The 25,120-nt window shown below is 50.1% G+C and overlaps 1 protein-coding gene across 2 annotated transcripts in view; it reads left to right on the forward strand.

The window, feature by feature from the left end:
• The window catches only part of Rptor (regulatory associated protein of MTOR complex 1), a 304,700-nt gene that overhangs the window by 216,877 nt on the left and 62,703 nt on the right, over positions 1-25,120 (forward strand). For both annotated transcript variants that reach the window (XM_005350837.2, XM_013347620.2), the window contains 4 exons: positions 3,859-3,934; positions 11,142-11,243; positions 15,545-15,628; positions 17,370-17,480. In XM_005350837.2, the coding sequence (XP_005350894.1) occupies positions 3,859-3,934; positions 11,142-11,243; positions 15,545-15,628; positions 17,370-17,480 (373 nt within the window). The remainder of the gene's footprint in view (positions 1-3,858; positions 3,935-11,141; positions 11,244-15,544; positions 15,629-17,369; positions 17,481-25,120) is intronic.

The following is a 25,120-nucleotide window of genomic DNA, read 5'->3' on the forward strand; positions in this document are numbered from 1 at the left end:
ACACACAGAGAACCAGTGTACAGCACCATAGCTGTTGTCACAGAGTTTTATAGACTGCTTTTCCACTTGTCCGTAGCTGAGAATCCCAAATTAAGACTGCAGATTTGGCTGACTGTGAGCTGAGAAAATGCAGCCAGCTCTAATCAGCTGGCACTTGTGCTCATCAGAGGACAGTTGTTCTGCTAAGGACGAGACTGTTACATAATTTTACAGCTATTAGAAAGTGCTGAAGTCATCTGGTCTGGCCCAGGGAGAGCGCCCAGGTCACCCGCCATGCTCTGTGCTTCTGAAAGTGCTTCTCTCCAATGCCTCTCAGCCCAGGGAGCTGGCGCAGGACTGAGGCACCTGTGCTCCGTCTGCCAGTGGCCCTGTGTGTTCTCAGTCGGGCTTCTTCTCTTTGATGTCACAAACAGACTTTGTGGCCCTCGCAGGTACTCTGTGCTGCCTTTACCTAAGCACGGCTCCCTCTGCTGACTCTGTCTTAGTTCATCAGTTTCCACCAAGCCTTTCATGCAAGAAAACAAAGCGTGGAGCCCATTTTCTGGTGGGGGAACTGGGTAGTGGGTCCAGTTCTCCCAGAGGTCGGGGTCAGGTGGGGCCACAGGGTCGCCTGTGTGAATTAGAATGCATTTGCCTCCAGTGCGATGGCACAGCAGGCATGTCAGTTTAGACACAAACACGTAGATGTGTGTCCCTTACCTTTCTGCTTGGTTCCAAAAATGTCACATCAGCCAGCTGCCAGACACACACTGTCTACTTCCCATTTCCACTTTCCCCTAATTTCTACCCTTTCTTCTAACTCCTGAAATTGAAACTTGCCAATGGATTAAATTCAAGGCATTTTTACAGAATTTAATTGCAATAATTGACTTTGCTGCTGTCTCAACAAAGAATGGATGTCTTCCCCGTTGCTGCCGAGCATTCGCTTGCCTGCGGTCGGGGGTTTATTGAACATATGGGAGCTATTTATTGCCCAAAGTTGGAGCCACTTTTGATTATCTCCTGATTGCCTCTTAATTTCATCAGCAGGGAAGGGCTGCATGGGAGTGAGGTTGGGGGGCAGTGTATACAGAGGGGGCCAGCGTGGGGGTTGGGATGTAAAAGGAGTCACTTTCTCACCTTAAATCTATCCTTTCCTTCTGAATTTTAAATGTATCCATTCTTGCTTGGTTCTTTATTAAGACATAGAGAAAATGTGCCCCTTTACCTACCAGCATGCGGTCTCATTAGTCTGAATAAAAATAACAAGAGTCTCCAGGTCTCCCAGGAAATTACCAGGGAGAAGAGATTGCTATTCCAGAAACAAAAGCTGCCTTACTGATCATCTCCGATTTCACAGGAGCGCATTTCTCCAAGTCGGGAGGGGCCTGGTGAAGTCCGCCGGTACTGTGCGTTTCTGACTGGTCCTCACTTGGCCCACAGCTCAGCCAAGGCCTTTTCCTTATCTCAGGGTCCGTAGGGACCCCATGAGGATGGTGTCACCATTTTTTACTCCATGGATTGTGAGTCTGGCTACTGGAGAAACAAGCCCAAGTAGAACTATATAGACCCAGACCTGTTGAGTGACCGCTGTATGAGCCCCCTCTTCAGGTGGGGATCAAGGAGGACAGGGTTGAAGCCAGCCCTGTGGTACATTCTCACCCCATTGTCTTTAACCCAACTCAGCTCTGGGCAAAGGTTGCTTTCATTTTTCTCTGAAAATGCACATTAAAGGCCTGAAGTTTGAAGTGCCCACAAGCAGTCTGGCTTTGCTCCCTTCTAATGGTGGGGCACAGCAGGAGCCTTGGAAAGGCCGGCAGAGTGAGTCGTGACTGTTAGTGTGGCACTCCTGGAGCCACAGAGGGGCCAGGGTCTGGGATTGTAAGAGGATGCTTAGTAAGACCGTGCAAAAGCTTGGGACTCGAGGAACTGGCTGGGAAGTGTTGGGTATTTCAGACATGCTTGTCCAGTGCTAGAGTCACCAAGAAGGTAAGTTTGTTTAGAATGGCACTTGAGGGAGAAAGAAGAGCACACATACAGGAAAGACAAACTGAGAGAGAAGCATGCTAGCCCCGAAGAGACAGCCGTCGGAGGTGCTAGAAGTGGAAGACCAGGAGGAGCTTCTTCTTGTCCCAGAGGACACTTGGTGTGCAGGACAAAGCATTGTGACAGGGAAGCCATTTCCAGAGTTGCTTGTGCAGCCACCCTGGGCTGTTGCACAATGTAGGCAGTGTACTATTGCTAGGAAGTGTGACCATCTACACCAGGGGACGATTAAGTAAGGGACACCTGGGGTTCCACTGTGACCACTCTCAATGCCTCTCAACTGACCCCTGGTCTGGCAAGGCTGACACTGTGATCACAGGACTCACAGGATCTGCGGCTGTCACCCTAGTCATGACATGCTTGACTCCCTTTGTCCACCCTACCCAGGCCTCCAGCCACTGCTCCTCTCCATTGCCCACATGGCTGGCTGTTGCAGAGAGATGGGAAACCCCAAACTGCAAGTCAGAATAAATCCTTCCTCCCCAGAATTGTTTCTTGTTAGATGTTTGGTCATAGGGCTGACAAAGCAGCTGATAACTCAGTAAAGAGGAAAGAGTGCAGGTTGGGTCCTCAGCTCCTGCAGTTCTGTGGGAAGCTGTGGGAAGCCACTCCAGCAGAGGGGAGGTCTGCCTACACGACAGGTAGGTCAGACACTCTGGTCAGCATTGTTATCACTGGGGCAGCCAGGGTGAGCCTGGATTCCTGGAACTGTGCACAGAGTGAACCCAAACCCAGTCAGTCAGAACCGGGGCTGTGATACAGTACACACTACTAGAACTTTCCTTTGTGACCAAGGGCCAGCACTTCTCGGGGTGACCAAGTAACTCAGGAGGATGAATAGGACCATGCCAGTGAGGGTTCATGTTGATTTCTTGTCTCTGCACTCACGGGGAGACTGTGCTGTCAGGCTTTCCTCTAAGTTAAAACTGTAATAAGAAATCAATAAAATTATACTCAGTTACATACCCAGGCCAAGATAAAACCTGTCTTTGCGCTCTCTTGTCTGTAGCCCCAGTCCACACTCCTGTCCTGTCCTGCTCTCCAGTCCTCTGAAAGTATGGGGGAAGGTCACCTGGCAAAGAGCCTTATGTAAGTGCAGCCAGCCTGCTCCCAGACACTGAGTCCCCATTCCCCCAATGATGTAAGAGGATGTGTTTATGAAGCTGCATAAATCGTCCTGCAGTGTCTGAGCACAAGACATGTTGTCAGGGATATGCTGACCAGTGTCAGAGTAGTGCCCAGTGCCACAAGAGGCTAAGGATGGCCAAGCCTTTTTCAGTCAGCCTTCTGTGCCCAGGCCAGGTCCCAGCCATGAAGACCAGAGGATGGTGGGGCCTGGCCATCCTCACAGTCCAGGGTATAAGGCAAGTTGGCACCAAAGTTGGCACCACCTGCCTCCTGGGGCAGCAGGTCCACAGCCAGGCCACCCGCCCCAGTCCTGCCCTGCTGACTGGGCTTTTCTAACAAAGCGCCTTTATCTGACCATGCCGTTCCATCAGCTATCACAGGAACCCCAGCTGTCTGGAGCAAGCAGCTTGTACGTTAGGGATGGTCATAATGGAGTCGGGAAGCCCTGTAGGGGATCGAGAGTTCTGCCGTCCTTTCCTCTTCTTTCTGAATAGGAGCTTGTCACACTAGGCAGCTAGAGTAAGCCACGGTGCCCAGTCACCTCCACTTTTCTCTAGGCTTCCTGGGCGATTCTGCCAAAGACCCCCACGCAGCCCTTCTTGGCTGAAAGGTGTTTGTCCCCATTGGCCTTGTGGTTCTTCCCCGCGAAGGCCTGGTGCAAGGCTGCTTCACTAACCCCGTGGGTGCCCTCTGTTCTCTCCCCAGGCAGGCCTGGGATCTTGCCGTGGACATTTGCCTGTCTCAGCTGCCAACCATCATCGAGGAGGGCACTGCCTTCAGGGTGAGTCCCCACTTCAGGGAGACCCCTCCGTAGAGGACCCTGTGATTCCATTGCAGACACCTGGGCTTCACGAAGCACCCAGAACTCTGGGTGTCAGGGATTTAGCTTTTCACCTACCTAGAAAAATGGTACAGCTTCAGCTTACAGAGTTTTCAAGATCGGGTCAGCCAGGGACTCGTTAGGTTTTAAAATGGTTGACCTTTTCAGGGAGAGGTGAGGTTTGAGACAGGGTTTCTCTGACTGTCCTGGAACTAGCTCTTAGGCCAGGCCGGCCTTGAGCTCACAGAGATCCGCCTGCCTCTGCCTCCACCACTGCCTGGCCTGAACTTGCAGTCTTAAGGAACAGCCACAACGTCCGAGTGATTACCTTGTTACTGACTGCCCTGAGTCCATGGGGAGCTTTCTTTAGAGGGCTTCTTGGGCTCAAAAATAAATTAGCAGTAGGTACGAGGTGCTTCTGGTGAACTGAAAATGTAAATCTGACTTGTGGGAAATATCATAGGTCCTCACTTATCACTGTAGATGATTATGCACAGACAGTAAGAAGAGTAGGTATTCTCCTGGTGTGTGGCATGAGAGGGGATTTCCCTCGTTTCCATCAGAGTCATACACTTGCTTTAACCTGGACTTTTGAAGGCTGTTTTATGCTGTGCACAAATTAGCTTTCTCCATTCGACTTCTCTCCTCCCCCTTAAGGAGCTTGTTTCCTGCTGGAGCCTGTTCGCAGGGATTAGTCTAGGGGGCTCCTGCTGTCTAGGGGTGCATCTCAGTCTCAGACCACGCAGGGGAAAGTTGAGCAGCTGCATGGGCTGCTCCTGGTCCTCCTTGTGGCTTGTACAGTGGGTGACACTGCCCAGAGCCCTTTTAGCTTCTCAGAGACCCTTTGGGTTTTGCTTTGCGGAGCATTTGCTGTGAGTGAAGCTCCGGGTCTAACTAAAGCCCTGTCCCTGACCTCAAGAACACAGCACATCACCAGTTAGAAGTTAGGGACCTAGATTAGGGAATGCACAGGAACACAGAAGTAAGTCGGACACACTCCTGAAGCTATGAAGATTAGGGAATGCACAGGAACGCAGAAGTAAGTCGGACACATTCATGAAGCTATGATGACTTAAGGCCTGGGGTGGGGGTATTTGGGCTGTCAACAACACAGGGGCCACCTCACACTACTCAAGAGGCCATTGGACTTCAGGGCCAAGAGCCAGGCAGTGTTTCTGTGGGTCAGTGAGACAACCTCCCTGAGCTTTGCTTTCCTCACCTTCAGTGTTACTGCTTGAGGCAGGCTTCTCTACGTAGCCCTGATTATCCTAGAACTCACTGTGTAGACCATATTGGCACTGAATTCACAGCGACCTGCTTGTTTCTGCCTCCTGAATATTGATTGGATTAAAGCATGTATACCAACACACCCAGCTGGTGCCCTCTTTTTTAAAAGGGGATTCTGGAGAAACCCAATTCCAGGGGCTGTGTTTGATGGCTAAATGAATTAGCATTCTTACAGTGCTTAGGACAGAATCCACAAATTTGTTAGGACCTCGTGTTCTTACATGAGTTAGCATTCTTACAGTGGCTAGGACAGAACTCACACATTTGTTAGGACCTCGTGTTCTTACAGAGAAAACTGGCCACTGACAAGTGAGCAGTGTGTGTCACCTTCTGTCAGCTAAGCAGGGCTATGTCGAGGAGCCTGCTCCATAATCAAGCCTGGGCCCGTGGACGCACTAGCGCACTGCACTCCTGGTGTCTATAGGCTACGCTAGCTCCCCGGGTGTGTCCTGAGGTTGAAATGATGGGGCAAAGGTTTTTAAAGAAGATCTCCTGGTCTCTTTTGTCAATATTGTTGTACTCTTTATTGCTTATTTGGGGAGAGGGAGAAAACATTTTATTAGAGAAGCTTTTATGCCTGGAGCAAAGTTGGAAGGACTCTAAAACCAGCAGCCGTGCTCCCTCCACTGAGTTCTATGGCGGCTTTCATGGCAGCGGCCTTCCCCTCTGTTCCTTACCCTGCGTGCAAACTGAAATAGCCCTAGTGCTTTCCCAGCAGGGACAGGGACTCTTGGTAAACCCCATCAAAATGTCAGTCTTGCTGGTTGGTTGTGGCGCACATCCCCAAACTCAGGAGGCAAAGGGAGGTGGATCTCTAAGCTCAAAGCCAATCTTGTCTACAGAGCAAGTTCCAAGATAGCCAGGGCTACACAGAGAAATCCTGTCTCAAAAACAAACAAAAATAAAACAAAGACTTAAGTGTTTTTGTCTTCAGATCCTGGCTTCCCTCTGCTTAGGAGCTGAGAACTGAGCTCCTCGGATAGCACACTGTGTTGTGTTCCTCTCAGACTGAGTGCTTCTGTTCTAAGGCCAGGTGCCTGCCAGGGTCTCACTGCATTAACCTCTAACCTAGAGGATCAGTATACTGCATTAAGGGAACATTGGATGTCAGGTGCAGGGGCAACTGACCTGGACCATGCTCGAGCTTTTTTATTTTAACTTTCCACCTCTTTGGCTGTACAGACTACATGTAGAAAGCCCTCTGTGTTGTAAACACCAGTTTAACACTCTCATACCCAGCCCCCATATCCAGCAGTCACACGGCTCCTTCCCTCTGCAGCCACTCGCCTATCCGCTGCCGTGATAGAGTACTGCACGGCGTGTGCTCTTTGTGTCTGACTGCGTCTGCTCAACAGTGTCCTTTTGATACACCTAACGGTGTCTGCTAGCTACAAAATGGTTTTCCATCCCATGGCTAGTGTGTTTTGAGTGTCAGTCCGTGATCCTCACGGTCATTGCTGGCTGGCCCAGGCCCAGTGACTGTGCAGCTTGAGACAGAGGGAAGCAAGTCATCCTGACCTGTCCATTTAAAGTGCTGCTATTGTAAGATTTTACTTGTTTTTTTATCATGTTAGACATGATACTTACCTTCACTTCTGGAATTTGGGGCCAAGTACTCTCCCAGTGTTTCCTCTAAATTTTGGGTTCACTACAAAAAACCCTCACTGACGATGTTCTGGCTACTGCCCACCCATGTGTGTGCTTGGGCAGCCCAATGCTGTCTGCTGGGGTGCTCGTAGGACAGGACCAAGCTGCATGTGGGTTTAGTAGATGCTATTGGATAGCTGTCCACAATGTCTTTGGCTCATAGCCCTTCTGCTGTGCAGGATCTGGCTCCAAGGGAATGGTGACATCACGTGTCCCCAGTGCTACCAGCATGGTTTCCTGTTCTCTAGCAGACCTGTCTTATAAATCTTTCTGCTGCGCTAGAGTGGTTCTGTCCCTGTCCTTTGTCTCACTGTAAATATCTCTTATTCTGTAGACTGTATTTTCATGTTTTACCCTTTTTTTTCTTTTTGAGGAGACATCTTTTGTTAAGCAAATTACTATTTATTAAAATTTTGTTGATGGTTAGGGTCTTTGTTGTCCTGTCTAAGGCCATCTTGACTTACCTGAAGTGAGCACCCCTGAATGCTGCTGTGCCCCCTTCTAGAGCTTTGGGTTGTCCATGTGATGCCCAATCTGAGAGCCATCATGCTGGACCTGGTGACTGTGTCTGAGCTGCTTCTGGCTCCTCTGTGTGTCCAGGCACCACAGTCACAGTTTTGATTCTGAGCATTTATTTAATTTATTTATTACAAATGTTGCCAAAGCTGCTAGTCTGTTCTCCCACCATGTCCTTTCCCCAATTTCCCCACTTCCTTTTGACCTTTTGTGTTTCCATGCCAATATTATAGTGACTGTTCATTTCCTCAGAACCTGCAGGACTTTGGCTGAGGTGGAGAATACTGACATTTGTGTAACACTGAATCAGCACCACTAAATTCTGCGTTTTTTTTTTTTTTCACCCTTTAGTCAGACTTTCTATTGTTGTAAAGAGATACCATGACTACAGCAGTTCTTATAAAGGCAACTTTCAAAATATAAAAATTTAACTGGGCTTAGCTTAGCATTTAGAGATTTAGTCCATTAGCATCATGGAGAGAAGTGTGGCAGCCGGCAGACAGACATGATGCTGGAGAAGGAACTGAGAGTTCTGCATCTTAATCCAAGGACGACAGGAAGTGGTCTGAGTCACTGGGGGTAGCTTGAGCATATGAGACCTCAAATGTGGCACCTCCCACTAGCACTCAAGCACACAAGTCTGTGGGGCATGCTTATTCACACCACCACAACTATGACAGTCGGCCTACAGTTCAGTGCACTCATCTTAAAACCTTGTTTTCAGACTGAAAGGAAACCTATTGCACACATCTGTCCTCAGAATCAACCGTTATAAGTGATGAGTTTTAACTAGTAAGGAATTAAAACCATGTTCAAATTGGTGATTATCAGGATAGGGAGCAAGGACAGGAAGAGGGTACTAGACAACAGGAAACCTGGAATAGCAGCTGAAATAGAGATCCTTCTGCAGGCTCGAGTTTTTTTACAGGGGTGGTAACTTTGACTACTGAGCACATCACCATCAGCTCTTACTGAGCAGACTCAAGAGGCAAAGATACCCAGGCTCAGGTCATTAGCCCCAGTAAAGGGAGAGCAGAGGAGGACAGTGGCCAGCCTGGTAACAGCAACCATGCCGTAAATCTGGCTGGATTAGCTCCTGTCAGTGAGCAGGACTCTGCAGCTCCTGGCTGACTCTCTCACTTTTGGTTCTGTGCTCATGGGCCTATTTTAGACCTACAGCAGATCACCCTATTTGCCATTTATCCTGGAAGATGGGGCTTGCAATTACAGCTATATGCCTTGCCTTGATCCCTCAGTCTTCCCTGGTTGTTCCCTTCTGGTCTGATGGCAAGGTCAGCTGAGAGGCTTGGCTCAGATGCCAGCTCTGAACCTCATGTAGGTCACCTGTGCAGCCCTCGTGCTGTGTGCTTGCCCCCGTGTTTCCCCTTGGCTTTAGCCCGACAGCTAGCAGAGGTGTGCCTTTCTTCTCCAGTCAAGTTTAAGTGAAGGAGTTGGGGGTTGTTTGTTTGTTTGCTGGTTGTCTGTTTGTAGAAAGAGTCTTGCTGTGTAACCCTGGCTGACCTGGAGCTCACTGTGTAAAGCAGGCTGGCATCTCCTGCCTCTGTTTCCCCAATGCTGAGATCACAAGCACACACCACCTCGCCTGGCTCCATCAAGAATTAGTGTCTCTTTGTGTGGAGCAGTCACTCCGCCAGCGGACAGTGTGAGAAATCCATAAACATGGCCGGCCGGAGAGAGGGGGTGTGATTCTCATTCCCAGGCGAGCACCAGGATCTTGGGTTTAAAAACGGTTGGTGAATACTGCCTACTTGATAATGGCTCCACTCCAGCTTCTTGAGTGAGCTGAGCTCACAGAGCCCCGTTCCTTCCTGAGCGGCAGGTGAGCCTAGGAACCTGGGTGCCCGGACCCTGACAGAGTTGTCAGCGAAGCTGTGCTACAGGTTGGAGACAAAGCTGCTTCCTCCAACTCCGGGGCTCACAGTTACACCTCTAATGGGTGCTGCCAGCTCCCCCAGGGAAAAGAGAACACCCCAAAGGGAAGTGGTACCTGAAAACAAGACACTGCTGGATTTTGAGCTATGTCTGGCCCATGGAGAGCAGTTCTTTATGGCAGTGAGGTGATACGTAGAACGGAAGATTGTACTGGCTGCTAGCCTCTTGCTTCCCAGTCTCTTCTAATCCTGTTGTCCCCCGTCTTTCCCAGGCCACCCCTTTCCTGTGGGTTGCACGTCATTGCTGGTAACCCTAGTGTGGGGACAAAGAGACCTTGGTGACTCGCTCCAGCCTCTCTAGTGGCCCTCATGACTCTGATTCCATCAGCTTTCATGCTGGCCATGGTTAGGGCTGGGTCCTTGGTGCTTACGCTGTGCCACCTTTGCCCCTTTGCCTCCTCATCCCACACCCCTGCAGCTGTCCTTCGGCGGGGCCTGAGAAGCTGCAACACAGCATAACTACATACATGTCCTCGGCTCCTTCTCCCTCACAGGTGTCTGTGTACACTCTCAGAAACAAGGGCGGAGGAGAGAGCACCCGCTTCTCACCTCCAGCCCAGCAAGGCCTTGCAGCATGCCCTCCCCTTCTCTTCCCCTGCAGCGACAGCCCTCCCACCGTGTCCCCCACTCTACTGTCCTTTTCCAGCAGCTTCCACCATCCTCCCCCCTCTACCTGCTTGTCCTGGTCTGTTCTTCCACCACACTCAACCCCAGTCTCTTCTTCCCTTTGCAGCCACCTCCTCCCACAGCGTGTCTGCACTGGTTCCCTCTTCTCTGTCCGTTCTCCTGTCTCTTTTGTCCACGCCAGCTGTGCTTTGCTGTGTCCAAGACAGCTGTTAATATTTAGGATGACCTCTGTGTCTGAAGGAAATCCTCAGGTGGATCATAGCCTTAGCCTTGCTTGATTCATCTCAGGTTCCACACTGCTGAGCTCCACATGGTCCTGCTTTCTCCCCACGACCATTCTCTCCACAGCTTTCTTGGCAGGTTCCACCTGTCTCCTTGACCTCTAAGTGTTAGAAGCCCAATTCCATCCTGGGTCCCTTCTCTATAGCTCAACTTCCAAAAATAACCAGGCCAAATGTGGTGTTGCTCACCTGTAATTTCATCTCTCAGGAAGCTGAGGAGGGACAAGTGAGCTCCAGGCTAGTGTAGGCAGAGAGACCCTGTCTTTCAGAATAATAGTCGTAGTAGCGCTATAATGAAGGAGCGGTGGTGCCAGAGAGGTGGCTCAGTGTCACGAAGCCCAGCGTTCTTGCAGATAGCATGTGCTGCTCTTGGAGAAGACTTGGGGCCAATTCCTAACACCAGCATTGATGGCTCACAGCCACCTGTAACTGGAGCTCAGGAGATCCAGTAACCTCCATAGGTACCAGTGTTCACATGAACATAAACACAGACACATGCGTAATTAAAAAATCTTTTAAAAAGAAGAAATGAAATCTGTGCCAATAGCTATAGAGTCATCTCTCTGACTAAGAGGCAGCTACTCGTGTGTCTTTGCTCAGGGGCATGGTAGACAACACACACACTGTGCACCAGGCTTCCTCTCGTCACCAGCTCCCCACTTACTGACAGGATCATGTCATCCAAGTGCTCAGGCCACAAGACCCAGACTTCCTTTCTCCTGTCCAGGCTGTTGACAAAGCCTGTAAGACCTGTTCCCACCAGCTCTGCCCCTCATGGTCACTGCCTTGTCAGGACTGAGGGGTGAAGGTGGTGTAAGGAAACCGGCCTCACTAACCAGCTCTTTGCTTCTCCTACAGCACAGCCCGTTCTTTGCTGAGCAGTTGACAGCATTCCAGGTGTGGCTCACAATGGGCGTGGAAAACAGAAGCCCCCCAGAGCAGCTGCCCATTGTCCTACAGGTCAGTCACTTCCCACAGGCCTAGACTGTCTGAGGCATCTGTCCTGTGTGCGTCCTAGGCACAAGAGGGTCTGGGCAGTAGTGGTCCCCCCAACCCCCACGGGGGCTGTGCTTCAGTCAGATGGCCCATCAGTGCCTCACATCTGATCTGAAGTCAGCAGATGCTTACTCCCAGTGGCCTTTTCTTGGCAAAGCCATTGAATTCCCTTCTTCCTCCCCCATTAAATATAAACTGGGATAGGTCACCATGCCCCCACCCCCTGCTTACAAGTCAGGAACTGATGAAATGCTGCTGCCAACGAGCTTCGCTTTGGGGCAGGCTCTTGGCATCACTACCTTCTTCTGTTTGGAAGGACATGAGATACGAATTTGTCCTGTGAGAGACAGGTGAGGCCACCAAGCAAATCCTAACTGGGCCACAGCACTCATTCTCCTGACCAGCACCAAAGCCTCACAGACGGGCCAGGTGCCATCAGCCTTCCCGTGAAGGGGACCCATAAGAAGCAGTACCTTCTGGGGGTGTCTGTCATTCACGTGCTGACTAGTCTGGTTGTGGGGAACCCATTTACTGCTTGCTGACTTTTGGTTACTAAAATGGCATGGGATGGGAATATGAATCATGGATTTGTCATCACAGGTGGGTAGATAACAGGTCACCAAGTTTGTGTCTGTGAGAGAAACTGGTGAGCTGGGTTGTGACTAAGAAAAGCCAGACCAGACCCCGAGGACTTGTGACTTACTGTAATTCCAGAAAATACTACTTATCACGTAGTAGGGGAGGGGCAGCTCTGTCAGAGCTGTGGAAGTCACGAGAGGGGCCGGCTTGGAAGGGTAGGGAGCCTGGAGGGATAGAGGTCAGGCTGCCCTCCAGATGGGAGGGACAGACCTTGCCAAGGGCCACTGATAGGGCCATCACTCTCCAGAGCTCTTACCAAATTACTTCCCTCTAGAAAACGCGCTGTGGGTCTGATTTCCACCTGTCCAAGAACATTGGTCTTGCTTCCTTCCAAGAAGGGCTTGTGCTTGCTCATTAGGGCTGCTAACCACATTGTGATGGACGACCATCCATCTTCATTGGGCCAAATGCTCAGAGCAACTGCAGCTCAAAAATCCCCCCCATAGAACACAGTGAACCTTCCTGCCCAGAGTCTCTCCCACAGGGCAGCCAGCCTAACAGCCTCCGTGGCTCACATACCCCTCTAGAGCCCCAGGAATCCGAGCTGGCAAGAAAGAAGAGTACACGTACATGTAAAATGGTAACCATGGTCTGTTCCTGTTGAAGTAGGGACCTTGAAAGAATGACATGGGTCAGACTGGAGGGAGTTGTATTGTTACTTCTTTTCTGACATTATGAAAATAATTATCACTGCTCCTTTTATGTATGTCTAGATTAGTTTTAAGACTGTCCTGGGGGGCTGGAGAGATGGCTCAGAGGTTAAGAGCATTGCCTGCTCTTCCAAAGGTCCTGAGTTCAATTCCCAGCAACCACATGGTGGCTCACACCATCTGTAATGAGGTCTGGTGCCCTCTTCTGGCCTACAGGCATACACACAGAATATTGTATACATAATAAATAAATAAATATTAAAAAAAAAAAGACTGTCGTGGGATTGCAAAGTGATCTTTAAGCTATAGCAAATGTTTTCCAAACAGAGTAACAACAACAACAACAACAGTAACAGTCACAGGACAAAGCTTGGATCACTGAGATGCCCACCTGATGCCAGGAAATGGCAGCAAAATGCTGGGGTCTCCTTTCAGGTCACCTGGGTCACCACACGGTTCTCTCCAACCTGCCTCTCACTGTGGCAGCAGAGCAGAGCAAAGCTGTCCTCCCCACAGCAGGCTGCAGTGCCAGGCCTTAATCCAGTTCTTTGGGGTCTGGCAAACAGTCCTTTTGTAAATGGCTTTATCGGCTCATTCCATTTACAACCCGCACTCTCTCAGGGAAAGGGGAGACTCTAGAGCCCATCTGATGCCAGGCAAGGGGAAATGGCTGCGGGAAGAGCATTAGCATTGTCCATGTGATCGTTAGGAAGATGGAAGCAGTGGGTCCTCCACCAGGCGCATGGCTCTGTCTCCCCGGCCAGGCCCAGCCAGACTCTGGGAGCCTGACGAACAGAGCTAGGAAAGGAAAAGAAAAAAGGTAAAGGCTAGGAATCACAAGGGAGTTCCAGCTCCATGAGGCCCACCTTGGCCTCACTCTTGGTTACTCTCCTTGCTTTGCCCTGAAAACCTTTATTTTTCCAAAGCTAGAACTGGCTTTTCACAAGCTATCCTCCAGCGCCTTGGCAGGGCTAGAGACATCAGGAAGGGAGAAAGTGTCATGATCCAGGCTGCATGGATTCTCTTCAGGTGCCAGCCACTCCCATAAAGACAGGGTGAATTCTCCCCGCAGCAGCTGAGAGGCACTAGCTGATGGTGTGCAGGAGCTCCGAGAGGTTCCATCAGGCTGTTGAGAAATGGTAGTATGGACCTGGGCCTCGCCCACTGACCTTGGCTTCCTTTCTGCCTTTTAACAATGAAATCAACAGAAAGGAGAGAATTTCTTTTAACTGCTACTTCCTCCAAATTGGCACAACTGACATTTATGGCCTCTGTCAGCTTTCAAAAAGCAGCCCCAAAGTGTGGGCCTTTCTGATTGTGTTGTGGCCCCCCCCATGACTACCATCCCGGCCTCGGGGTGGGTGGGCCCAGGCACCCCAGACAGAAGAAAGGAAGTCAGCATTAAACAAGAAAGGCAAGAATGAATTCATAGGGCAGAGTTACTCTCTTACGTGGCTGCTACAAAATCCTGAGCATTTTCACCCAGAGTGTGTTTGCCGTCAGTGCATCTATGTCAAATACAGAAAGTGCAGGGCTGTGTCGGGAGCCAAGCTTCTGCTGTATGTTGTGCCTCCTACTGGAGGGAGGTCCTTGTCTCCCAGAGCCTCAGTTTCTCTTCATGTCTCAGGCACCATGAAGCAAACGCGGTCACTTTGACAGACCCTGTTCTTGCAGGCACGTTTGCCCTTTGGGCCCACTTGCCACAGATGGACAGGAACCCAGGACCTGCTCCGTCTCTGTCATCTGTGATAGTGTGAAACAGGAGTTTGGTTCTTGGATATTTTTTAATTTTTAAGAGACGGTTTATTTATTTTATGTGCCTGGGTGTTTTGCCAGCATGCATGTCTATGTAACATGCACACTGCCCACAGAGGCCAGAAGAGATTGTCAGATCTTCTGGAACTGGAGTTGCAGATGGTTGTGAACCACCATGTAGGTTCTTGGAATTGAACCCAGGTCTTCTGCAAGAGCAGCTGGTGCTCTTAACTGCCAAGCTAAATCTTTAGTGCCCCCCACCAACACCCTTTCTAATTTTTTGAAGTACAAATACACATCCTAAAAAGCCAGTCATTTATATTCTTAAAATAATTTTAATTCATGTTGGACCTCGGCTTTTTAAAGCTATAAATCAATAAAAGAAACAGGAAATCTGTATTTGAGGGAGAAAAACCAAATAGTATTTGACATTGTTCCCATAGTCTCCGGTGATGTTTCTCATTGTCGCTTAAGACGACAGTGGACAGTGTTGCCCATGAGCAGTCACTGTTAGCGGACTTTGGTCCTGAGGGTGGTTTTGACCTTGTACTGAGCATATTAATAAATCAGAGCAAAGAGATGTTGGGTGCTTCACCAGTGAGTACCGCGGTGCTGCCTCTTAGAAGACAGAGGTCGTTAGTCAAGGGCACTGTAGTAATGTCATGCAGATGTTATAACCTATAATTTTACTTCTGAGATTTATCCCCAGGAGAAAAAAATTGTGAAACTGCAAAGATTGCAGATTAGGGTATTGTCATAGCATTGTGATAGCTAGCATTGGGGGAACCGTTCTAACAAACTGGACATTTATACAGAGGTCGTGCTGTGCTGCCCGCGGGAGAGACACCGCCGTGGGCAGCTCAGGATGGGGCGCCAACCTCACCACACATCATCAGTTGAGAAAGGAAGTAGGAATAGAATGTGCCACCCGGTTCAGACTCACCCTGGCAAGGGTGTGCATAGAGAACAGTGCCCCGGTGCTGATCCTGTTGAGAGCACAGTGGACCGTGCAGGCGGCATATTTTACTTGGGTAATGAAGAAGTGTTTTACAGCCTGTCTAAAGCATGAACTACACGGCAGCATCTGAAGAAAGAACCATCGGACATGGGAAGTTGTCTTGTCAGACCCCTCCTGGGCTGCCCGCTCACACTGGAGCTTTCTTAGAGAGGTGGTAATCGGTGTCGTTTTGTTATGGTTCAATATCTCTCTTGCTTTTCCAGGTGCTGCTGAGCCAGGTGCACCGGCTGAGGGCCTTGGACTTGTTGGGACGCTTTTTGGACTTGGGTCCCTGGGCAGTGAGCTTGGTGCGTGCTTTCTGCCTTCCTTGGGGGAAGGGAGGCAAAGATTAGGCCCGATGAGATACTCTGTAAACTCCAAACCAGAACCAGCAAAAGTCATGTAAGCCTGGGTGAGCACCTCTCTCCCTAGTGCTTTGGGGCTTTTGCCATTGGTCCCCATCATTGTTGGACTTTCCAGAAGCCAGGAGCCACAGGCAGGTGGGCATGTACCCTCCATGGCCTTTTTCCTCCCATGAAACCACACCCTCACATTGTCTGCAGGTGATTTAGGTACAGTTCTGAACCATTCTTTGCTGTGGAATAATCCCTTTGTCACTGTGAAGAATTGTCGCTGTGATTGGTTTAATAAACAAGCTGACTGGCCAATAGATGAACAGGATAAGGTTAGGCAGGGAGCCAGAATGGGAGATGCCAGGAGGACGAAGGGCAGAGTCAGGATGGAGAACGAGTTGGATACACAAAATGGAATAGAGATAAAAGCCACGAGCCTCAGGGCAGCACATGGATTAATAGAAATGGGTTAAGTTGTAAGAGCTAGTTAGTAACAAGCCTGAGCTGTCGGCCAAGCATCTGTAATCAATATAAAGCCTCTGTGTGGTTATTTGGGAACAGGTGGTCAGGACAGGAAACTTCCACCTACAATTCTTCTGGGTCCTCATTCTGTAAAACTGAAGTAGAACCAAATAATGATTCATGTTTCCAACAAATAAGCCATAAGGAAACCAAAGAGAGCTGGGGCCTACAGACCAAAGAGCTTTAGAGCCTTCAGCCTTCTGCAGTGGGGACAGCTTATTGGGCTGTTTTTGCAAGTAAAGGTTTAGGGCTAAAAGGATGTCTCCGTGGGTAAAGTGCCTGTGAGCAAGCATGAGGACCTGAGTTCAGATACACAGCACCTATGGAAAAGCTGGTGCAGAGGCAGGTGGATGGTCCCTGGAAATCACTGGCAGCCAGTCTACCCTTACCAGCAGGCTCCTGTATGCGGCGTAATAACCAGGCTAGCTTAATATGAAACAGCAAATTTTAATGAAGGGATAGCTTACAACACCAGGGATCCAGAAATGGGCAGGAAATAAAAAAGGGTTGGCGGGGCTCCCACCGGCCAGATTTATACATAAACATTAGCCCGAGGCGAACACGCCACCCCATTGGGCTGGGCTTACCCTACACGCTCCATGCTTAGTACAAAACCATCTCAGAAAATAAGGTGAGGTGGTAGAGGAAAACTCCCCAAGACAACCTCTGTTTGTCTTGCTCTGCGCACAAAAAGTGTTCCAGCATACAAATGTACACACACACTTACAATAAATTAAATAAATGAAGTTTAAACCAATACTGACAGAACAACTAGACATTTCATATGAATTGGTTATCTTACGTTGTGAACAGTAGCTGCCCGCTGTAAGTGGCACACAGTGAAATCGCCTACATAAGGTCTGCTGCAGAGTGCTATGGGGTGAACAGGTCAGCAGTTTCACGTTTTCATTAATTAGATATTGTCAACAGAGTGATGGATTGCAGGCTAACAGTGAGGGAGGAAGGGGAAGAGCCTAAAAATAGGAAGAACAATATTTGAAGAAGGAAAAAGTCTAAAATTGAACAGAAGAATTCAACAGTGGTTCCTCCAAGCTTGGTCCTAAAAGGGGGAGGGGGGTGCAGGAATGCTTGCAACCTGAGGAGTGAAGTGAGGCAAACCAGCGTCACTCGAAAGAGATCACTGGGCTGTGCTGACGCTGTCTTTTACCGCCAGGCCCTGTCGGTGGGCATCTTCCCCTATGTGCTGAAGCTGCTCCAGAGTTCAGCCCGAGAGCTGCGGCCGCTCCTGGTCTTCATCTGGGCCAAAATCCTCGCTGTGGACAGTGTGAGTAACTTCCACTCAGCCCCAAGGGCGGGAAGCAGGGCTCTGCCTGTGGACCTCGAGCTACCTCACCTGAGAAACCCCAGGTCTAGGTGGGGCCAGCCATGCCTGTGCTTCCTCCTGTTCTTCCAGAATGCATGCCTTTAGTCTGTGACTGTCCTCCTCTTCTCGTACTCTCCCCCAACCAAAACCTGCCCAAGTCTCTACCAGCTGCTCAGTCGCTTGTCTGTCTTCTGTGTGTCCCTGTCACCTCCACTATGACCATACCTGGACCATTCTTCAGCCCCTTTCCTGTGTTTCTGACAACGGCAGCAAATGGCCCTGGGCCCAAACCTGCCTCCACCACAGCCCTGTCCTGCCAGTCTTCTTTCCTTGTTTTTACCGTACTAGCACTGGCCTCAAAGCCCAGCCCACCACCATCCTGTCTGTACCCATCCTGCCTGTAGCCATGGATGGACCGTTAATGGTCCTTTCTTTACAGGTGACTTCCCAGTCCCAACACTTTCCAGTTGTATCATCCACAGTTCCTTACAAACCCTGGCCCTGCGGCCATTTGTCTTCTCCACAAAAATTTGGTGGGGCCTATTCCCAGAGCTTTGTGCTAAGGTCTGTAGGTGACAAAGAGGTTAGTAGTCCCTATCCTTGACCTCAGAAGACTCACTACCCTTCGGGGACACAGGCACAGACAGCTTTAAGAAAGAAAACATTGTGGGACCAAAGTTTCACCATATAGGAGTGGGAGTCACTGACCATGAGCGTGACATGAAGTGGTCAGTCAGCCCAGGCATTCTGCATGTGACAGAGGACTGGAGGCGACACGTTGAGCAAGCAAGGGGCAGTAGAAAGGGCAGAGGACGAGGCTGTGGGGCGGAGAACTCTGGTGTGTGAAGTAGCTCTTAGGAAGAGGGCACGGGGAAGAAGGTCCTCCCTGAAGGAGAGGGTTTGAGGTGGGTGCAGAGGATGGGCCATGAGGAAAACCCATTCCCTGCTCCAGCAGCCAAGAGAGGCAACATCTCATCCAAACCCCTCCAGTCTGCCTGGCAATAGAGCTGTAGCAGAAGACAGGCTACCCTGGGCACTTGGGATTCGTCTCAGCTCATGGCCATGGCCTGTGAGGTCCTTGGGTGCAGATGTGGAGCAGGTGCAGGTACCTAGGCAGAGCCTGTGGGAACTCCTCCAGATATGCTGGCATCAAAGACAAGTGCCACCCTCTGCAGGGTTAAGGATGTCTGGGGAAGGCCTTCATGGTTTCAGAAGGTACACACTGTGGTTCCCAGATGAGGTCGGAACCAGCTTGGCAGGGACCATGGAGAACAAACAGCGCTGATATGTGTTCAGGCTGCTTGAGGGGCTGGCTGGCGAGGAGGGAGGCGAAGAGGCATTAATTGTCATCAACTTTTGCTTATCTGCTTGCTTTTGAGATGGCCTAGAACAGATCTGTGGGTCGAGACCCCTTTGGGGGGGAGGGGTTGAAAGACCCTTTCACAGGGGTCACCTAGGACTACCGGAAAACGCAGGTATTTATATTATGATTCATAACAATAGCAAAATTACAGTTATGAAGTAGCAACAGGAATAATTTTATGGTTGGGGGTCACCACAACATGAGGAACTGTGTTAAAGTTCGCAGCGTCAGGACAGCTGAGAACACTGGTCTAGAAGAATCAAGTCTGTTTGTAGCTTGATTCCCATCGTCATGGGTGTGTGCATGTGTGAAACACTCACAAGGACTGTGCAGGAAAAAACGTGTTCCTACCTCAGTCTCATGAAACGGATGGGACTCTGCAGCTCAGAACGGAAAACACGGGAGTGAGTGTGTCGTGTGGAAAACACAGCAATGAGTGTGACATGTTTTTGACTTGTGACAGGCAGAATGGTGGCCTGGGTCTGGTTACTGCAGGTCAGGGAAGGGAGGTCCTGGTTTGCAATGTCACAGGCTGTTCTTCTTCCTCTGAGCCCGTGGAGAATAGAGTAGGTGGCCAAGGATAACCTGGACTTCCTGATCTGCTGTCTCCCAGGTGCAAAATTATAGGTGTGTGCAGTGATGGGAATAGAACCCCCCCCCCCCCCGGAGGGGGATCCTGTCCACAAGGAAAGCCAAAAGCCAGCCTTCCACCAGCTGCGCCACATCCCTAGCCTCTCCCCAGGGGCTCTTTATTCCTGATCACCAAAGCTGAGACCTGGGCTCCTCCTTGTTCTGCTCCGCTGAGATCCACTGTCCACCTTCCTCCCTGGACCTTGTTCAGCCATATTCTCTGTGCCACTTTTCCCCCACCAGCTAGCCTGGAGACTAAGTGCACACCCTACACTGTACCCACTGTCCGTCCTGCCAGCATGCCTCTCCCCACAGTCACTTTGTCTCGTCACTCCCTTGGCATCCCCGGGCCCCTTCCAGCCCCTCCCACACTCAGCTTCAGACTCAGCTGAGCACTGTGCTGGCCTTGATGCTTGTCTTCCTGCTGAGCTCATGGTCAGCGTCCGTGTGGCGCCAGGCTGTATGTGAGCATATTTTTTTTAAGGAAATCACATTTGCTTCTCTCACAGCCCGTCTCCATTGCCTGTTCTCTGTGTGGCTGAGCCTTGGATTTTACTGGCGTTTGCTCCCTTCACCTTGTGCAGCCAACGGCTGGTTACTTATCAGTTCTGAGATGTTACTGTAGGCTCTTGAACTATCTCCACAGACACCAGCCGGCCTAGCCAGGACCCGAGTGCCCTACTGAGCAGCTGCCATGCTGTTGCTGAGTCATGCCTCCCGCCTTGGCCCCTCCAGGCATGGCTGGTGGGTGTGCTCCTATGTGCTCTATAATACCCTGATATTACCTATCTCAACCACGTAGTCACCATTCTGTCTGCATGGTAGCTTGGCCCCGGCGCTGGGTGTAGGAGTTAGAGGGCTGAGGTGAATCCTGCTGCCCGTTTGTTCAAGTACCCCCTCCTGACTCCCCGGGGCGTCCACCTCCTGTGCCAGGACCAGGACCTGGAAAGCTCCTTTGTGATTTCAGTGCAAAGGGGTCCCTCAGAGAGCAGCTTGATAAACCGGAAGCTTGTCTTTGTGGCTCACAGAGCCCATACTTTGTGACCATTTCTCTTTTATCTGTATTCCGGTGCACTGAAGGGCCAAGTGACATAAACAGTGCTTCCCATGATATGGTCACTGAAGTTACAGTTGGCCACCATGCTCCAGTGGGTGGAGACCGGTGGAGACCGGTGTTTCCACACTCTCAGTTCCTATTCATCTCCTGGGCACAGTGCTTTCTTTGCCCCAGAGGCTGCACTTGGCTGTGAGCGTGAACACTACAGCATTTTGAGCCGAGGCACAGCCTTGATTCACATTTACACCATGCTGACGGCGGTGTGCATGGTACCAGGCTTAGCTGGAAAGAAAGGCCCTTCCTGCAATGTTCTCGCACTGCCTGCGGGCGCCAGGGACCACCCTGTGAGTTAATTTCCTAGCCAGCTTATTACACCTGTTTCTCTAACAGCAGTCGCCTGACTGAGGAAAGTTTCCTCCTTTGCCCTTCTTTAAATGACCTTGGCCATAATTCCCAGAGACAAAAATCCCACGAGGGCTTAAGCAGCCATTCCCCTCCTCACGTCTGGCCTTGCCATCTAATGGCCTCCCTGCTCAAGTGACATCTGCTACCTGCCAAGCTCAAAGTACCCCAGCTAATTCCAAGTTTGCCGCTGTGAGGGTCCATAGGCCATAGCACTCTACAGATGATGTGACCTATGGGCCGTCAGTACATAATAGTCCCCAGGTGAGATGCGCTGTGGTCTGTAACACATAGCACTCTACAGGGGAGATGACCTGTGGCCTATGATACATGGCATTCCGCAGATAGGGTATCCTGTGTTTTCTGGCATTTTGGAGAGAAGGATAATGCCTGCTCAGGCTAGACTCTGCTAAAAGCGCATGAGGAGTCTTCTCTCTGTAGTGGCCGCGGAACACTGCTGGTGGCACTCCCCTGGAGAGCCCAAGCACAGGGCAGAAGTCATCCAGCCCTTATGGTGGGTTTGGAGCTCAGAGATGGCTGCTCCTCAAAAAGACCCAAATTTTCTGTTCCCAGCACCCTGTTAGATAGCTCCAGCTCCAAGGGATCGCGTACACTCCTCCAGCCTCCCGCATACACATGACAACTATGTGTGCACACAGACACAATAATAAAAATCTTGGGAAAAAAGAAAAAAGTGTGGGCAGAAGAAAAGCGGGTGATCCTATGAAGAACGATATAAAGAGTTATGTTCCCTTTGAACATATATTGCAGGGACCCCACAGGGACAGCTGGCTCAGAGTCTCTCCCTATGCCTTGTTATGCTACCTTTAACACTGTTGTCAAATGACCAGGCAGGTGACAAGCCAGGAAATAAGACCTATAATGAGAAGAAAGTCGATCCGTGGAAGTGTGTTCAAAGCTGTTGCAGATGTCAGGCCTGGCAGACAAGCACATAGGACAGAGACGGGCATCGGCTCCACACATCAGAACAGTCACCAGGCAAAGGTCTGGAAATGAGACCCGGGAAACTCTCGGGTGGTCAGCGGTGAGTTCAGTCTCACAGGAGAAAGCGGTGATGGGAAGGGAAAGTTCATGGAGCCGTGCAGCAGCCACAGAAGGTTCCACTTGTCTCTGACCCTTTGAGGGCGTAGAAATATTTGAAAAAGTAATGACTGGAAGTTTTTTCATTTTCAGTGAAAACTGTAAACCTCAGATCAGTCAGCTCGGCACACCGCCACCTGGGGAAATGACCCGATGGCTGCAGGAGGGCAGCCGGTGGCCAAAGCCCGGGGCCATAGCACACCTCGGGCCAAGGTGGGCCGCTGGAAAAAGCTGGCCCTGGGCAACAGCCTCTGAGCTCTGAAGAAAACTGGTGTCTGGAGGATGGAGGCAACCAGAGATGTAAAGGCACACTGAGATCCCTGGCCACCAGACTAGAGCACAGGACAGTGCGAGGGAGGCCCAGGGGGAGCGCTGCGTGGTCGGCTGGGGTTTCCTTCCCCTGATCCTGAGATCTCACTCAGAGAGATAGTCGTCTGAGCGTTCCTAACAGGCGTATCCTGGAAATTACAGCTGCCTGGAGCAGGACTCCTGGTAACTCCCACCGTTGGGAGAAGAGAGGTTAGAGGAGCCCTCCTGCTTGGTTCTCGCACTTTAAAGTAAAGGTGTTGATCTGGGCTTGCTCAGGGGTTGAGGCACTGGCCTTGATTCCTAGCTCTCCCAAAAGAAACATAACATTCTTTAAATAACCTTAGGTTATTTACACCACAAGGATTAAAGACATCTGTCTTATTAGGGTTACTATTGCTGTGCTCAAACACCATGACCAAAAGTAAGATGTGGGAGAAAGGGTTTACTTGGCGTACCGCCCGCATCAGTGAAGGAGGGTAGGCCAGGAATCTGGAGGCAGGATCCGATGCAGAGGCCATGGAGAGGCGCTGCCTACTGACTTGCTCATCATGGCTTGCTCAGCCACAGAAGGCTGTTGGGCAGGGTCATAGCCAGTGTTGCATGGTCAAGAAAGTCTCTAATACCAAAGCAGAGCCCATGGAGAGAACATATGGGGTAGGAGTGTAGCTCCCTATCAGAGCCAGAATTACATTGGAGGCTTGAGTGTTGACTCAGTAGTGAACAGAATAAGTAGAAGAAAGGAATCAGGAACTGGAGAAAGATGGAACGCTGTCGGCTGATCCCCAGCTAGGGTGTGCCTTCTCCAGTGACAGACCCCATCCCGGGCTGAGCACACCGTAGCCAGTTAGACATTAGATGACACAGTGTGCTCTTAGCTGCCGTGGGTGGCGCTCTAAGTCAGTGTGTGTGTGTGTGTGCGCGCGCGCGCGCGCGCGTAAGCATGCCGAGGCCAGATGTCGACTTCAGGTGTTTTTATTCTGTCACTGCCATTGCTCACTAACCCGGAGGCTCACCAATTGTCTGTACTAGCTGTCCAGCCCCAGGGTCCTCCTCACATACACACCCCTGTGGTGTGTGTGGGATCACACATGCACAGTGTCACACCCAGATCCTCGTGTGAGTGCTGGGGCCTGAATTCGGGTCCTCACGCCCATGTGGTAGCTAACACTCTATTAAGCTGTCATCTCCAAATAAACATTAAAGTAGAAAATGTGTACAATAAACGTGTAATATATATTATAATATATAATGTAAGTAATACATTTGCCTAGTTTTATAAATATGTATAATTTAATGTGATATACATGTAATTCTAGCTGTGAGAACCTTTATGTTAAAATATGAAGTGTAATTTTAATAAGCTTCTCAAAGAAGAATGTTTTTTTGCTTGTTCGTTTGTTTTTGATGCTGAGTCTTACAAGGTAGCCTGGGACTCACTACATAGCCCAGGCTGCCCTCAAAAAGAGGAAGTCTTTAAAAATATTTTTTTATTCAAACAAAACTGAAGTCTTTGAAACACAGCTAAGCAATGCTGGGGCTCCCTGGCTGCATACGTTAGGAAAGAGGGAGCCTCAGGAAGAGGCAGGACAGTGAAAAAATGGCCAATTCTTGTGGAGAACCTATACTGCCGCTTGAAACACAGTGATAAAATTGAGGAGTCTTTACCCAGACTGGGAAGTTTACACAGAAAGAAGGTTCTAGAATTTGGACCAGCAAGTGATACCACTGATGGTTCTGAAAGGATGGGAGGTAAACATCGGGAATGACCTTGACAGACAGGCTTGTTCCTGACTGACCTGGAAGACCTCGGAAGGAGTGACAGATGATCTCAGTGGCTTTCTGTCTCTTAGAGAGCACCACAAATCCAGATGGTTTCCATGGAGAACTCTCCCAAACATTAAGGAAGAGGCATATGGGTAGCAGCACGCCCCTTTCTGTATCACTTCATGAGATCACAGACGAGGTAAACAACACAAGACAGCTGTAGACCTCATGACTATAGATACCAAGTCCTGAGGAGAAAATTCAGAAGAACATCAGTATGTAGGCTGGGGATGCAGCTCAGTTGCCAAAGTGCTTGTCGTGGAAGCGTGGAGACGTGAATTTGATCCCCAGCCCCCACATAAAAGCTGAGTGCATCTGTAGCACTCAGCACAGAGAGGCGCGGAGAACTGGAGCTCTGTCCAGTCAGTCTAGCCAGTTAGTGGGCTCCAGGCTGGCTGGCTGTCTCTCTCTCTCTCTCTCTCTCTCTCTCTCTCTCTCTCTCTCCCTCCCTCCCTCCCTCCCTCCCCCTCTCCCCCTTCTTCCTTCCCTAACTTCCTCCTTCTCCAATAGAAACCCTTCAGGGTTGTAAAGGTGTTTAATAGCTGTGAAGGTGAGTTTTAATTGCCGACTTGACAATCTAAAATAGTGGTTCTCCACCTGTGGCTCACAGCCTGTATCCTGGGGTCACATCTCCTGTATCCTGCATATCAGATATTTACATTATGACTCATAAGTAACAAAATTATAGTTATAAAGTAGCAGAAAAATAATGTTATGGTTGGGAGTCAACAAAACATGAGGAACTGTTTTAAAGGTCGGAACATTAGGAAGGCTGAGAACCACTGGTCTAAAATCAACTGAGAAGAGTCTCAATGAGGGAGTGTCTAGATCAGGTTGGCCTGTGGGCGTGTCTGTAAGGGTGTCTAGATCAGGTTGGCTTGTGGGCGTGTCTGTAAGGGTGTCTAGATCAGGTTG

This window comes from Microtus ochrogaster, chromosome 7 (assembly GCF_000317375.1).
Source record: "Microtus ochrogaster isolate Prairie Vole_2 chromosome 7, MicOch1.0, whole genome shotgun sequence".
In the NCBI taxonomy this organism is placed as follows: Eukaryota; Metazoa; Chordata; class Mammalia; order Rodentia; family Cricetidae; genus Microtus; species Microtus ochrogaster.